Below are 15467 nucleotides of genomic sequence, written 5' to 3' on the forward strand. Positions count from 1 at the left end.
CTGCTTTGAAGATGTTTTTGATCATAAACAATGAAAGTGTGACTACATAAAGTGGCAGATGGCCTGTTTAAAACACAGATTTCAGAGAAACCATTAACTGAAAAGTCAATTCATTAGAGGGCTATTCTGTATTAAATATGGTAGCATAAGTTATGTTGTGACTGCAAAAAACAACTGAGCAGACCTGGTTACCTACAGCTTGTTTAACAAGAATTAGGCTCTAGAGTTGAACTGTTCAGATATGATTGAGATTTTACCAAGTTAACATTTGCATTCACTAATAAATATTTAACAAATGTGTCACTCCCCTGGGGTTCTGCTGAGTTCTCCTGCTGAGTGTGTGTGTGTGTGGTAGATCTGTTTTCCAGTGTCATCTGGTCTTTTGAAACTGCTGTGCAATCATTCAAACAGTCGTCTGTGTGTGTGGATGTGTGTGTGTGTGGGAGGAAGCCCCCTCCAGATTTCTGAAAGTAATTGCAAATTTTGAAAGGCGTAACAGTGTAGAACAAAATGTAATGAATCACTGCTCCGAGTGAAATTGCTTTCCAACCTCAGGCCGCAAAAACACAAAAGGATCAGCTCTGCATGCGTAGCAGTTTGATATTTGTCTAAAATAACAGCTCTATGTATATATTGGTGTGGGTGGAGCTTGTTGAGTAAAACGACTTAACAGCTTGATTGGGACACGCCCAACAACCGATACGGTCCTCCACGTTTCGTACCTGCAAAAAATTAAACGTGCGATTGCGATGATGGATTAAGTATTTATCTCCTCTATATTAAGCAGGGACGCGTGATGATGCGTTGTTTGTCTGTGCTGGTTTTGTTTATCAGGCTGCCTTCTGTTAGTGAGGAAGGTGTGAAACATCACTGGTGTCCATGTGGGGTGGTGCCTTCCTCCTGCTCCCATTTATCATCTCTACGGACTACAGCCCTTTAAAGGCCAGAGAAGAAAAAGAATCGACTGAGCTGTAAGAGTGTGTCATGGTAGCTTCTTAGCGAAAAGACATAGTTCTAAAGAATACAGTGGAAAGCAGAGAGGTGGGTTGTTGTTGTTTCATTGCTCATGAAGAAACAAGCTATGGCTAACTTGTAGCATGTGTTGTCCTTTGTGTCTTGATTAGAGATGCTCAGGGAAATCAGCTGCTCAGGGAAATCAGACTAAATAAAATTCAGTCTATGAATTCCCCAACCAGTTGGCCGCTGTGATCTTCTATCATCTGCCTACCTTCATCTCTTTTTATATTGATTTTGTGGCATCTTCCCAACTTCCTCTGACATTTCAATTCATTTGAAAGTCTTTAACTTTTTATGCTCTCAGGAAGGATGAACTTTGACCTTCCAAAATAGTTAAAAAGGTTTAAAATTGTTTTGCCATTGCACAAGCTGTGTGTACAAAGTGTTTGCTGCAGAAGCATGTAATCAAATGGACAAATTCTTGGTGCTAACCTTTGAAGTTGCTTAAATTAAGGCTATAGACGCTCTTCATTCAAATGCATTTTGGGATTTAGTGCTTATTTATGAGAAAAAAAAATTGCTCAGTTGCTTGTCAGTGTTGGCTTTTTAGGGAAGTTGGTGGAATTTTTTCGCTTCATCTCTTTGAAAATATAATTCAACACCAAAGGCGTCCCAGTTGTTGCCCATATTAATCCAATCAACAGTCTCAGGATGATTCCTGGAGGCGGACAGTAGTGCTGCTGAGTGGTTGGTTGAGATGTACGAGAGCATTGGGTTGTTCGTTTTGGTGAATTTATACGCTAAAATGCAACATCAGCATTGCTTTTTTTTTTGTGTTTTTTAAGTTCATCTTTATTGCTACTTGTTTTGGTAAATGAAAACATCTTTTGAAAATAATTTATGAATCTTAAATTAAGCTAAAGGACATTTGACCAATTGGCTTAAAACTTGAAAGTAAACGTTTCGGTCTTGAACTGGACCGAGGACTTTGATGTTTCTTCACCTCCGTTAGGAAAATAACACTAAGAGCAAATACTGTTAGCCCTGCCACGGTCATTTTGATCCCGTGAGATTTTTACCCTTTGCGTGGTCTGGCAGGGTCGCACTGATCCCACATGCGATCAGTGCACACGCGTGTGTGTGTGTTGTTTTGTGAACTGATGGTCTGACGGAGCAGCCCTGCTCCCTATTCACTGTCCAACCATGACATCTGCTGCGCTAAGTAAGTTAGAAGGTTAATAAAGGTGACTCTTTGTCACTGAAGGTATAAATGATAACCAACATTTTCTGTTGTAGCCATAAAACTCTTTAACATGCAGGCAACACATTTCTCCAAGTTGTTCAGCTCTCTTATTTATTTTCCAAAACCAAAAATTATATCTGAATTCTTTTGCACAGTTTGGTTAAATAACCTCCATGTAATTGAGTGATCTGGTTGAAAGGAGGGTTTGTTTGAAGTTTGTGGTTGCAGAAGCAAATGTACACGAGAAATTTACGTCGGCATCATGCAAAATAGGAGCTGCATGTTGGATGTCATGAGTTTTCTCTGGAATTAAGATGCTTATCGATGCTGCGACTAAACTGGCTGGATTCAGGTTTTTGTGTTGCTATGGTAACATGCATGCTTTCTATCGCCGCAATCCGCTAAACCTCATTTCCTCAACTTATGAAAAACAAACGACTTTCTCATGGATACCCCAGCAGGCAGGCGACTGCTGCTGCTTATCCGTTGTCATGGAAAGGGACGAGCAGCTGGTTACATGATGCCACCGGAGACTAAACAGAACTGAGACGCAGGAGGTTTGATGGGATGGGGAAGTGATTACTGCCTGACTGGCCAGACTGGACTGACTAATCAGGAGCTTTGCTGGCTTCATGGTACATTTGTGTACAGTGCCTTGAAACGGCACCCACCCTTTGAGCTTCTTTGCCTTTTTTGTTTTTTTATTAGAATTTATTTTAATTGAGATTTTACATTATAGATTAACACACTTTTGTGTAGTTGGAAAGTGAGCGGGATTCAAGATATTCACTTTATCAATAAAGTGTTGAATAGACGATACTTTTAGAAGCATCTTTCTTTCTAATTCCAGCTGCAGGTCTTTTGGGTCATGTTTCTACCAGCTTTGTCAAATATTTGCCTATTGAGTGTTTGTGAGCAGTGATTTTACGTCCTGCCACATATTTGCTAGAGACGCACCGATCCACTTATTTCACTTCCAATAGCGACATCTGAGGTTTAGTGTTGGCCGTTATGATCCGATCCAAAACACAGAGCTGAATTGACTTAAAATGTTTCTTTCTTTTTTTAACCACAAACATGTGAAAACAACCCAGATTTAATTTGTTCAGTCAGTTCATTAAGGAGTATAACATGTAAAAAAAATAATAATAAAGACAAACAATTCATCTCTGTTTTTCTGTATCGGTTCAGAAAGTGCCGATAGTTAGCAACTCTAACCATAATGTAAAGTAAATAATAAAGTGTGACTTCCCTCAGGGCACAAATCATAGAGTTGGACTGAATAGATGTGCTCTTACGGATCAGGAATATTGCCACAGATACCCAATCTAGATTCCCCCCCAATATCGATACCAGCATGGATATCTGTATCAGATCGGTGCATCAGTTCCTCTGGACTCTGCTTTTGTTTTTGCCTTATGGGCTAATTTTTCTGCATGTTCTGACCAAGTTAGAGATTAAAACTGGTAGCATCAGCTGAGCAGACGCGGTGGCGTTGAGTGTCTATAATTGCAGAACTGCCGCTGGAAGAAGTGTAACAGTTTGCTAGGTTAGCTCAGGTGTGTTAAACTGTGACAAAGTTCGAGAGGCATGAATTATTTAACAAGCTGCCGTCGTGCATCGGCATCAACACCTACGGTGTCGGAACACGCTTTGTATTGCGAATGCTTCCTAAAAATCCCCCACATGCACAAGAGGTCAGCTTTCACGCCTCAATGAACCCACAAAGATGGCCATAATTCAGATCTGGGCATCTAAATGCGTTTTGCCCACAGCTCTCTCCCTCAAGGGCAGAGAGGATTTTCATTGGGAGGGAAAAGGAAACCTCCTCGGTTCTAGAGACAATTACACAGCCGCAGTAACTGTCACAATGTTGGCAAAATAACTCAATCAAAGAACCTGAACTAAAGGAGGAATGCTTTCATGCGCACTCTCATCACAGATGCGCAGCGGTTCGACACGGTGCTGTTTACTGGAAGCACACTCGCAAATCCATCCATTCAATCACACGAGCATGCAGCAACTGCCATCTTGATGCTACAAAATCTGTTTTCCATCAATTAACGTCAGGCACGCCGAGTGGCAGCATGAATATTTATGAGGCGTTTCCAGGACGATGTTGCGTAACTTTGAAGCCGTTTATTTTAGACACAGTTGGCCCAACATTGTAAAAAAAAAAAACCTGATGATCTCCATGTTGTGCATCATTAGCGTAAAAGCTTTGTTTTTTTTTCACTTTATTTTCTTTTAGTTTTTTCTTCAGCAGTCAGTTTACTTGTTTTCTATCTATGTATATGAGGGTGTAAAACCTTTATTTTCATATAGAGATCAAAATTGTTCTGAAGGGCTGGTTGTGCCAGAATGTATTTATACAGCCCATTGACAACCTGTTAAAAATATTAGTAACCAACTGTCTGCATTCAGTAAGTACTTTTTGAAAATAAATAATATTGCTAATCTTTTTTACATCAAACAGCCCCTCCAGGACTTAACTTGGAAAAAAAACAACAAAAAAATTCCAATCAAAATTTGTGAAGCTAATTTTTAGAGACATTTGCGAAGAAATTTTGCAATATTTCCACATAAGCGTGACGTTAAATGTGACTTTTTCTTACTCGACGTATCAATCACAGACCAACTTCACTTCAAGTACAGCTGAAGAAATACTGCCACCTGCAGGTGGGAGCTAACAGTCACTTAGACACAATGTTTTTGATCATTTTCGTATAACATTTACAAAACAAACCCCCTCACAATTATGTATTGGTGTGGGAAATGTGGTGATATGTTGATTCTGCATGAATTTTTGTGAACACAGAATTGCATAAAACTGGAGGGACTGATGGATGTAATCTAGGCTGCATTCACACAAGCCCTGTTTAGTCTGCTTTAAACAAACTCCAGTCCGTTTGCCTAGAAAGTCTGGTTCGTTTGAGGTCTGAACACGCAATCAAATTCTGCTGTGGACCAAAAATTGAACTCTGGTACGCCTATAAACTGAGGTCTTGGTTCGGTTGGAGTGACCTCTGGTGTAGACGCAAGCGGATCCAAGAGCGGGAAGCATTCTGCGTGAATAAAACCAAAAACAAACGTGTGAGTGTAGCACTAGTGGGAGAAACGACTCGTGGTGTTTTACCAAAGACAAAAGAGAAATCCTACAACCACTAAAATCCGACTCCACTCCATTTTCGTTTACATTTTGTCAAGAAGGAAGTAGCGCTCGTGTCTTCTTCTGAGGTTTCTGTGTTGTTTCCTTCAGTGGCTCTTAGTGCAGCTCCATCCACAGGTGAGGGGGTGAACAGCTTTTCCAAAAGGTTTGTTTCGTTTGACACAAAGAGAACGGCAGCAGCTGAAAATGTAACAAATGATGCAATCCAACCAAATCTACCAGACTATTGGGTGTGAAAACACCCCTAGAGTCTAGAGGACCACATTAAAATCTGTTGCAGGCCGGATTTTTTGGTTAACCCACTCTTCCCACAGCGATGTACACTCGCCTCTTCTCCTCACAGTTCAGTCCACACATTTTACAGCCTCACATTGCTACTCCAACCTTTTTTTTTTTCTCCCCAGACTTCTTTTTAAACTATATTTCCAATTGTACTTTTACTGAGACAGATCGTGTTACTGCACTGGTGCCTAGACCGACGTGTGCACAGTGCAGCCTGTGCTTAATGTCAAACCAGTACAGACTCTGAAAGCCTCCAGACACCTGCAGGTTTTCACACTCAGGGTTTCCTCGCTGTGTGAATGTTTTTCACAGGAACAAAGAAAGATGGACCTTTTCATGGGAGTCTGTGTAACTCGGGGACTTGGAAACGATTCATGTATTGTACAGTACCAGTGCTAGTGATGAAAAGTTAGCATTTGCTGGGGCCGAGCTTTACTGCGGTACATCATTAAAATCAAAACCATGTGTTTTAAGTAGAGATGGACTGATCTGATGTTAATGTCTGTATTGGTTCCGATATTGATAAAAATTCTAGATCGGATATCGGTAACAGTGCCAGATCCGTAAAGGCAAATCTATTCGGTCTAATTCTATACTTTGTGTTCTTGAGCGGTGTCATGCTATATTATCTATTTTGCATTAAATTTAGAATCCCTAATTGCACTTTCTGCACAATTTGGAAGATTTGTTGCAGTTTTTTTTTTACATGCTTGACCAAGGTAGTAAACCTATTGTTTCAGTTTATCATTTATTTTACTGTTCTACTTCTAATAGCACAGATTGAACAAATGAAAGTTGTTTTTACATGTCTGACCAAACTTGTGAAGCTTATTAATGTATCCAAGTGTGCTGCGCTCCTGCATAGTTAACAAAACCATGTAATTCAGTACATGTCTGTGTTTAAAAACTAGAAAAGTTTTTTTCTATTATATTTCAGGAGTTCAATAAACTCCTGCCCTAGTCCTACTTATGTTTTTACGCAGAGCAGTTGTCTGAAGTTCAAGGCAAACACTGGCAGGTTTGTGCCTTAATTTTGATACAACTCTTTGATTGTTTGGCTTATGCAGCTCTGGAAGAAATGAAGAGACCTCTTAAAATGATCGGTTTCTCTGGTTTTACTTTTTACAGGTATATGTTTGAGTAAAATGAACATTGTTCTTTTATTCTGTGAACTCCTGACAGCATGTCTCTGAAATTCCAAGAAAATATTTAGTATTTATTAGCAGAAAAATGAGAAATGGTCAAAATAACGAAAAAGATGCAGTGCTTTCAGACCTCCAATAATGCAAAGAAAACAAGTTAATTTTCATTTAGAAACAACAAAACTTGTGTTTTAACTCGGGAAGAGTTCAGAAATCAATATTTGGTGGAATAAGCACCAATGAGGTTCAGTGCAGTGGTTTCTTCATTTTGTCCAGAGCTGCATGTTCCAGTGCAATTCCATTAAATCAAATGGGATTAAAACATGCAGAAAAATGTCTTTCAGTCAGGATCCCAACCCCTAGTGGAAAACTGTTAAATATATTCTCAACATTCTGCATGTTTGCTCAGATGATTGTTGGTTTTTACAGAAACGCTCTCGCTGTGTGAATGAAGCCAGAACATGGAAACACAGTCGGTGTTGTTAGCTCCCTCTGCTCTGACATCACTGCTGGTTTTACAGCTTTAAATAGCAGACAGCTATTCAGTGGAGATGACAGACATTAGAGATGTTAATGCAGGATGACGCTCTCTGCTCTTTTTCCTGATTAGCCACAATTTTGATCAGAAACTTATTATGGATGGGCTTTGAAGACCCAGTGAAGACTACGTCCTGGTGTTCAACTGTTTTTATAAACGAGGGAAAAACATTATTTCTATTTTTATAAAACAAGAAGACAAACCAACAGTCCCTACTGATCTGAATCACAGATTTGCCTCAGCAGAAACCTCATCATGTCGGGCTTTAGTCTCTGGGAACCATTGTTGTTGTGGCTTCATGGTACCTGTGCCGTTGAGTTTTGCTTACATTTTTAGCAGAGTTTGTTCGGGATCATAAAAAAAACCAACAAAAACACCAAAGCTCCCCGGACGTTGCCACAGCAACACTGTCAAGACAGACACGTTTCTGTCTCGGAGGGAACGCTTCGTCTCCCCAATCACTCTGCCTGAGTGCAAGGCTACAACCTCTCCCCGCTGCCGCAGCGTCTCTTTGAAACGTCCGGCGAGTGCCCTGATTGATGTGAACATGAAGGCATCATTAGGTCTGAGCGTCTACAGCTGCAGCCTCGTATCAAACGGGAATCTGTTTCACCTTGTTTCATAAAAGCGGTGTGTACACTACAGCTTCCCTTACTGCGTGTGCCTGGTTATCGCTCTGTGAGACCCTCCTCCCCCTTTTTTTTTCTTTTTCTAGATTTGACCAATTTTATACGGAATCAAATTTCATAATTTCTTGCTTTAAAATTCATTTTATACCTGGGGTAAGTTCTTACTCAAGCATATCTGCTCATCATGTCGCAGCACTAAAGGCTTATTTCTGTGAGAAGAGAAGGAACAACTTTTACCATCATTGGAAAGTGGCAACACAAAGAGTGAACATAATGTCTTACTTTCTACCTTAAAAACAATGGGACTAAAGCTGCTTTCACACAGCAGGTGAATTCGACTCAAATCTGATTTTTTTTGGTTTTTGTTTGTTTGCTTGCTTATTGTCCGACTTTTTCCTCGACATAAGCAAAGATCTCCGACTAGCATTTTCAGAAATCGGCAGGGTTTCCTCATCCGCTTAGAGGTTGAACCTTTCCCAGCTGAGTCCACACAGATCTCAGCAGGTCTTCAGTTCCTGTGTGGGTCACTTGGAAGGTCGTTAAAACATCAACTTACATGTTTGCTTTCAAGTGACAGTCCTAAGTGACACCGCAGCTCTGAAGCATTTGTTTTTGCGAAACTATTTTGGACACGGATATAAATTTAGAACGAGGCCAATAGATTTCACTGCTGTTAAGTTGTTGTTGCTGACATATGTAACGTCAAGACCTATCTATAAGGCAATTAATCATATTTTATTTTTTCTTTAACAAACTAAAGCTTCCAGTCAGAGCCTTTGAGATCATGTGTTTCTGGTACGCCTGTAAACCTGACGCACAATTGCCATCCACAAATAACAATGGACCACAAATCTGCTTCTCTTGGGTTTAATTTTTGCTTCCAAAAATGATCTAATTGGACGCTGGAAAAGACCAGTGTTGTGCTAGTAGGAGTTAGCAAAGCTAATCAAGCCTATAATGGCATGTCAATGCTAAACATGTAGCAGCTAGCACAGATGTTCCCAACGCTAATGTCGGCGTCCATAGTCCACGTTTCTAAAGAAGCTCTATGAATGATCAGTTGTTCCTGAAATACCTGAAAGTTGAATGAGTATAACGGCACCAACGGTACCAACTAAAGGCCAAAAAACCTAAATAACAGATTGGAAACAATAAATGTCTTTGTTGTTCGGTTCACATGTGCATTTATTCAGTAATTTAGCATCAAAAAGGGTTTTTGATTTGAACCTGTTGCTTATTTTGTCTCTGTTCAGTTTTTGAATAGCGACTTGGAATGAGATTAATTGTGATGAATTAATTACAGACTCTGGAATTAACTGGATTAAAAAGCTTGAGTTCCTCCACTAGGAGGATGCAAACACATCACAGCAGCTGAGCTGTGAACTTTCATAAAAACACATTTTTGTGAATATCTTGACATTTTTCTTCCATATTCCAACAAAACTCGACAGTGCAAAATTTTGGAATATTTCTAACAAAAGCAAATAATAAAACAAACAAAAAAACAATAACAACAACAAGCAAACTTCAGTCTCTCCATACATCTTTCTTGGCTAGCATCACAAGTTTTCTCCTCCTGCAGTGACATTTTCTACCACACAGCACAAAAAAAAAAAAAAAATTAATTTTGGACAAACTTAGTTTTTTCCCAGACTTAGTAGAAATTTAGTGTCCCTTTCATTTGATGATTTCTATTTGTCTTGAAATAAATAGCAGGAAGGAGACACTCATAGTAACGGTTGCAGACTTGCACTGGGCAAGTCTCGTTTCTTTTTTAGATAAGAGTTTTCAATCATGAAATGGACCTTTCAGCACCGCTCAGATTTGTAGCCAGAAAAGTATTTATTTGAAACATTTAGCTCCGAAGTCACAGATTATTAACAGAAGTTACACGGCTTTGAGAGCAGAGAGGAGGAACATGATAAGTGACGTCTAAAGCTTCCCCCCTGCCGATCTCCCGGCGTTTATCTGCAGCCGTGTGTTTAAGTCCAGCAAACGGAGCCGCTCTTTCCCTCCGTGACCTTTAACAGAACCGCACAGCGCCGTCGTCCCGCTGACACCTTTGCCGTGTTTGTTTTTCATTACTGGAGTTGCAAAGTCAACAGCCCCGTGGCGCGGCACCGCCACACGGAGGCGCAGCCGGGTGCCTCGCCGTCGTGGCGGTCCCCGTTTGGGTTTCATCTGGACTCATCGTCTTTCCTGGAGCCAACGTGGATCAGTGAGGCTCGGTTTCCCAGGAGGAAGTGATGGTTTTTGGGGCTTTTTTTTTTTCTTCATAATGATCTGAAGTAAAAGTGTGTGAATTTCATTCTGCTTTCTGCAGCGGTCGATTGCTTCATGGAGCATCTCAACAATCGAAAATGGCAAATAGGAAGTTCTTTATTAAATGTTTATCTCCAGATGCGCTCGTCTTAAAGCCGGTGCACAAAATGTTTGTTTGTAGAGAACGCAGATAGAGTAATTTCCCACAGGGCCTGAGGTTGTACTGAGAGATGAACATGGAAGCTTTTTGCGTTAACATTTGGGTTTCAATCCGATAATATTTGTATTTTTCACAATGTTGAAAAAAAAAATTGTGGATTGGGTGTTGATGCCCAGTCCATAGGAGCAGATCTAGTTGGTCTAATTCTACGCTTTGTGCTTTGAGAGCATTATTTTACTATTTATTATATTATATTATTTATTTATTTAATTATATTTAGAATTTCTAATTATACTTTTTGAACTGTTTGAAACAAGGTTTGTAGTTTTTATTTACTTTTGACCAAGAAAGTCAACCTTTTGTTTTTGTCAGTTTCTTTAATTTATATTGGCTGTTGTTCTCCTAATATCACTGATTAAACAGATTAAAGTTGTTTTTCCATGTCTGTCCAGGCTTGTGAAACTATCGGTGCATTTAAGTGTGCTGCACTGGTGCAGAGTTAAAACAAATTTGTAATTCAGTATATTTATGTATGTTTAAAAAAACAAACATTCCGTTTAGCTCTGCTTTTCCATATCGGATCGGTATTGGCCGATACTAAACCTCAGATATCGGTATCGGAAGTGAAAAAAGTGGATCGGTGCGTCCCCAAACATTTTTTGACAGTAAGTTTATATTTTTTGGTGTCTTGAAAATGAGGCATTTCAAAATCCTCCCGATCATGAAGTCACATTTGATGGACACTGCGCTTGTTACCTAGCAACTCTAGCTGAGCTCCAGCACATTTGGTCAGCTGGTTTTACTGCTGTCTGCTCTGTACAATGGCTGCTGGAAAAGACAAGTTTTTATGTTGACTTACCATCCAGAAACCACTTACTGCATTTTTGTCAGTTGCGCAGAAGGCTCCACTTCTGCTTTTCTAAGATGTACAATCTGCAAACCCACTTAGTGGCGGTTAGGACTTACCTTCCTGTTTCTCCTTTCCCCACACAGGGAGGAGGAGGAGAGCCTACGCAATAAGATTCGCGCCGACCACGAACGAGCGCTGCAGGAGGCGAAGGAGAAGCTGCGCAAGTCTCGCAAGGAGGTGAAGGCCGAGATCCAGACGGAAAAGGCCAAAATCATCGAGGACCTGAAGAAAAAGGAGGCGGGGCCCAAACCCTTACCGCCCGTCCCCATGCCCAAGGTCGTCGGAGTCAGCGACGGGGAGCCGCCTGAGGCGGACGCCAAGGAAAAGCGGGATAAGATCAGAGAGGTAAGAATGTCTTTGTTGGATTTTGTGGTAATGTGTTAAAGCGATAACCTTCGGCGTTTTACTGGGAGGCTAGTTGGCAGACTGAAGCTTTGGTAGTGAAGAATTGTCGGATGATTATTGTGTTTTAGAGTTTGCTTTTTGGGGGTTTTATAAGAAAAGAAAAGGTGTTGTTGGCATTTATATTCAGTCTTCCTGGGTCAATACTTTGCAATTTTTCCTCCCTGGTTTTATCTTTCTTTAAAACATGGCTGAAGCTCCGTCAGACTAAACGGAGAATATTTGTGGACATCAATTTTCAGCTTTTTCTGCAGAACTACACCGTTCCTTTATAGCTCTGCCTGTGTCCTGCAGGCTGAACTGCTGCACTAGTTTTAAGTCATTCATGTTTTATCTTATTTCAAGTGCTCAAAGATATTTTGCACTAGAAACTAGAAAAGAAATCCTTAGTAAGATTATGTGTTTTGCAGTATATTCTGGAAAATACAGTAGTCAGGAAAACAGAATTGTGCTCTGACTGGGGCACCCTGTTCCTCGTATGTCGTATAACTTGTCAACGTTGGGATAAGAAGGCCTACTCACACTTTTATTTAAAGTTTTTTCCCCATTTATTTCTCTCAGATGAATAATTGGAAAAAAAATAATATCTTATCCTTTTTAAATCCTCACATCCACTGAGACTCCTCTCTGGGATTGACGGGCGTCTAATGAACGTTGCTTTCAGAGTGGTGCGGTGCGGTTCAGCCCCAACCTACGACCCACAGAGCCAGAGCGCATCCGACTGTACGTCTCACGCTTGAATTCCTCCCGTCGCCTGCTGCCCTGTCTCCAAGCCAGCGCCTGGTGAAGGCCGCAGCAGGCCAGACAGACAGTGCATGTGCAGAATGCAGATGGTGCTATCTGGTGCTGCTCTCTTTACACGCGATGCCAGCCCCAGCGTATCTCTCTCCTCTCTGCTCTCCTTCCTTTCCCCCCCATCTCTCTCTCTGTGCAAGTTTCCTCGCATAATTGCCTCGTGTCGCGTCTCATGAAACGGCACTCGGAGTCGGAACGCTCGCTGTGCCGAGGAGCGGGCCCTCTCCTCTCCAGAAACTGCCTTTGTCTCTAAAAGCCTCTTTTGTTCCCTTTCATAATTGCCATGCAGAGAGAATGCCGTACACCCCCAAATGAGAAAGAATGAGGCAGCTGTATGGGCAACAGTGCAGCACAATCCTTCCCCCTCCTCCCCCTTCCTCCCTACCATCCTTTCCTGATTGCCTGGCAAATCCAAGGAGAAAGCCTCATAACACGCAGCAGAAGAGTCTGAGTGAGTGGAATATGGGAGCCGTTCCTCTTTCCTATCCGGGTTGCAGGCTGCTCTTTGGCTCGCATGTTGAGATGATCCAGCATCGATGAGCTCGTCAGCGTCGCATCCAGATAGAAAGCAGTAAATCACTTCCATGGAGCAGAACCTTCCTTTTTAGTTATGTGCATTTTTGGTGGCATTTCATAGCATAATCAGGATGGGGTGCACTGATTTATCAGCTGACCAGTTTATCGGCACCGGTATTTGTGAAGCAGATATTATTCAACAATCTTATCTACCACAGTCGTCTTCTGCTCCTGTGAGAGGCGTTTGACCAGCAGACCCTCCCTCCAGCTCATGTCTGCACGCTTACAGTCGACTGTTGCCAACTAAACAACTTTCTTGCCATATTTAGCAACATTTCAGAGAAATGTTTGACAGCAGCCAAATCAAAACACAACTCTTCAAAACGATTGTAGTGGAATAAATGTAATTATTGACGCTACCAGCTCTATTAACCTGTCGCATTATGAAATGTTGTTGACTCAGAGCTAAAAAAAAAGAAAAAAGAGTGAATTTGCATATTGCTGTTACATTTTAGCATAATTGGGAATTTCTAAAATGAGATTTTATTTGAAAATGTACACTGGATTACAAGTATGAAGAGGCATAACATTATGACCACTCACAGGTTGAGTGAATAACTTTGATTCTTTTGACAATTTTTGGTTGTCCTTTGCTATTTCCTGACCAGAACCAGATAAAACTGGAGTGGTAAAGGACTTGACTCTACGGACACAATGAGAATTGAGTTTGTTTTGTAGCACTGTGTCCTTTTTATTTCACAACGCTGCTTTGGGAACATCATGTTTTGTGCTTTGCTGCCACATGACAACTATTTCAAAAGCATTTTCCTCTGAACATTTTCTAAAATCCCACTAAATGTTGTGAAAAGCAGCCCAAATTTTCACAGCCGGCCCAAAGCTGTTTTTCTTTTCCAGCCAAATGTGTTCAAAAGCAGCCCATTCTGGCAACACCGTTCACCACAGAAAGTGTCTGCAATTGGCGCCAGAGTCAGAGCTGGTTTATTGAACAATCACTGCAAGAATACAAGATCTAGTTTCAAATATATTAGTTTTCTCTTATTTCAAGAATAGTGGCTTATAAGTAACTTTTCAGCAAGTTGCAGGAGTTTGTTTTGAATAAAAAAAATATTGATGGAAACATTGTAGTTTTGCTGGCAGCTCATTTCACTTTTAACAAGGCATTTTTCTCATGTTATGAGTGAAATAATCTGCCAGTTGAACTACAACTTTTTATCAATATTGAAGAATTACTGACTTAAAACAAACTCCTGTATTTTGCTTAAAAGTTACTTGTGAGTTAATTTGATCTTATTTAAGTCTGTGTAATACATCAATAACAATATGTATTGTGGTAAACGCATGATAAATATCAATCAGTAATACATCTGATGGAATATTCAATAATTTCCTCGAACTCTGATCCAGAACCCCGTAGCATTCTGGGAGGACGTAGGCAGAGGAGAAAGATTAGCTGCTCACAGCTAGCTAAATACGATGAGTGGCATCAACTAACTCACTCACTCTTTGGTTACCTAGCAACAACCTGTTTTCTCATAACTGCTTAAAAATTTAAAAGAGCGGCGAAAGGAGAAAACGAGCAGAAGATCTCGAGAAGATGTGAAGAAAAAAACAATGGGAAAGTTCACACCACCAGTTTGTGGATCATGTCAGATACGTAAAACAAACGAACAAAAACAATCAATAATTAACTATCGACTGACATGAAATCCTTATATTGTGATACGTTTTTCAAACATATCTTCCAGACAGTCTTATTTCAGTTGTATAAGATATTCGTAGTAGAAACTAGTTAAATCAACTTTTTTGAGGGCAAAATGAATCGTAGCTGAACATAGACAACATCGGTAGCCTACAAGCTACTTGTTAACAAGCTTAAGGTTCTGTATTGATATTAGCTAGTCATCTTTTAGCTAACATTACCTGCATCCAACAGCTTTACTCAACTCAGTCGGTTAGTTTGGAGGGAAAAACTGTGAAAAGTTCTTTGCGTTTTGCTGGTTTGCTGCCGTGATTCTAACACAAACCTACGTAGCTCCGCCCAGCAGCAGCAGGTCTCCTTCACAGGTGGAAACCCAGCGCGAGCGTCGTAGCGCCCATGTTGCGTTTAAAGGCGGCTCGGAAAAACAGGTTACATGTTAATAACGGATTAAACAGTTTTAACTGCTGATAAAAGTGACAGAGGACACAGATATGGGAAGTGTGGAAGCCTCTACTGTATCAAATTGACAGGAATAACAGAGAGTTGGCCATTCTAAGGTAAAAACCCAGCGCATACAGCGTTTGTGTTTTTTTGTTTTTTGGGGGGGTTTTCCCCCACGGCGCCCCCACAATACAGACGACGCATAGAAGCAGAACAAAAGTAAGAATCACATTACTCTCTCTTGGCAGTACAATAAAGCACATTTGGCCTCCAAATGACCCCAGATCTCAATCCAGTTGCG

At 40.7% G+C, this 15467-nt stretch overlaps 1 protein-coding gene across 2 annotated transcripts in view; it reads left to right on the forward strand.

Moving 5' to 3' along the window:
• man1a2 (mannosidase, alpha, class 1A, member 2) overlaps positions 1–15467 on the forward strand; it is a 110649-nt gene that overhangs the window by 13632 nt on the left and 81550 nt on the right. For both annotated transcript variants that reach the window (XM_014996737.2, XM_014996736.2), the window contains exon 3: positions 11376–11637. In XM_014996737.2, coding sequence (XP_014852223.1) covers positions 11376–11637 — 262 coding nt within the window. The remainder of the gene's footprint in view (positions 1–11375; positions 11638–15467) is intronic.

This window comes from Poecilia mexicana, unplaced genomic scaffold, assembly GCF_051168715.1.
Source record: "Poecilia mexicana isolate PSO_F unplaced genomic scaffold, ASM5116871v1 scaffold_2, whole genome shotgun sequence".
NCBI classification, from domain to species: domain Eukaryota; kingdom Metazoa; phylum Chordata; class Actinopteri; order Cyprinodontiformes; family Poeciliidae; genus Poecilia; species Poecilia mexicana.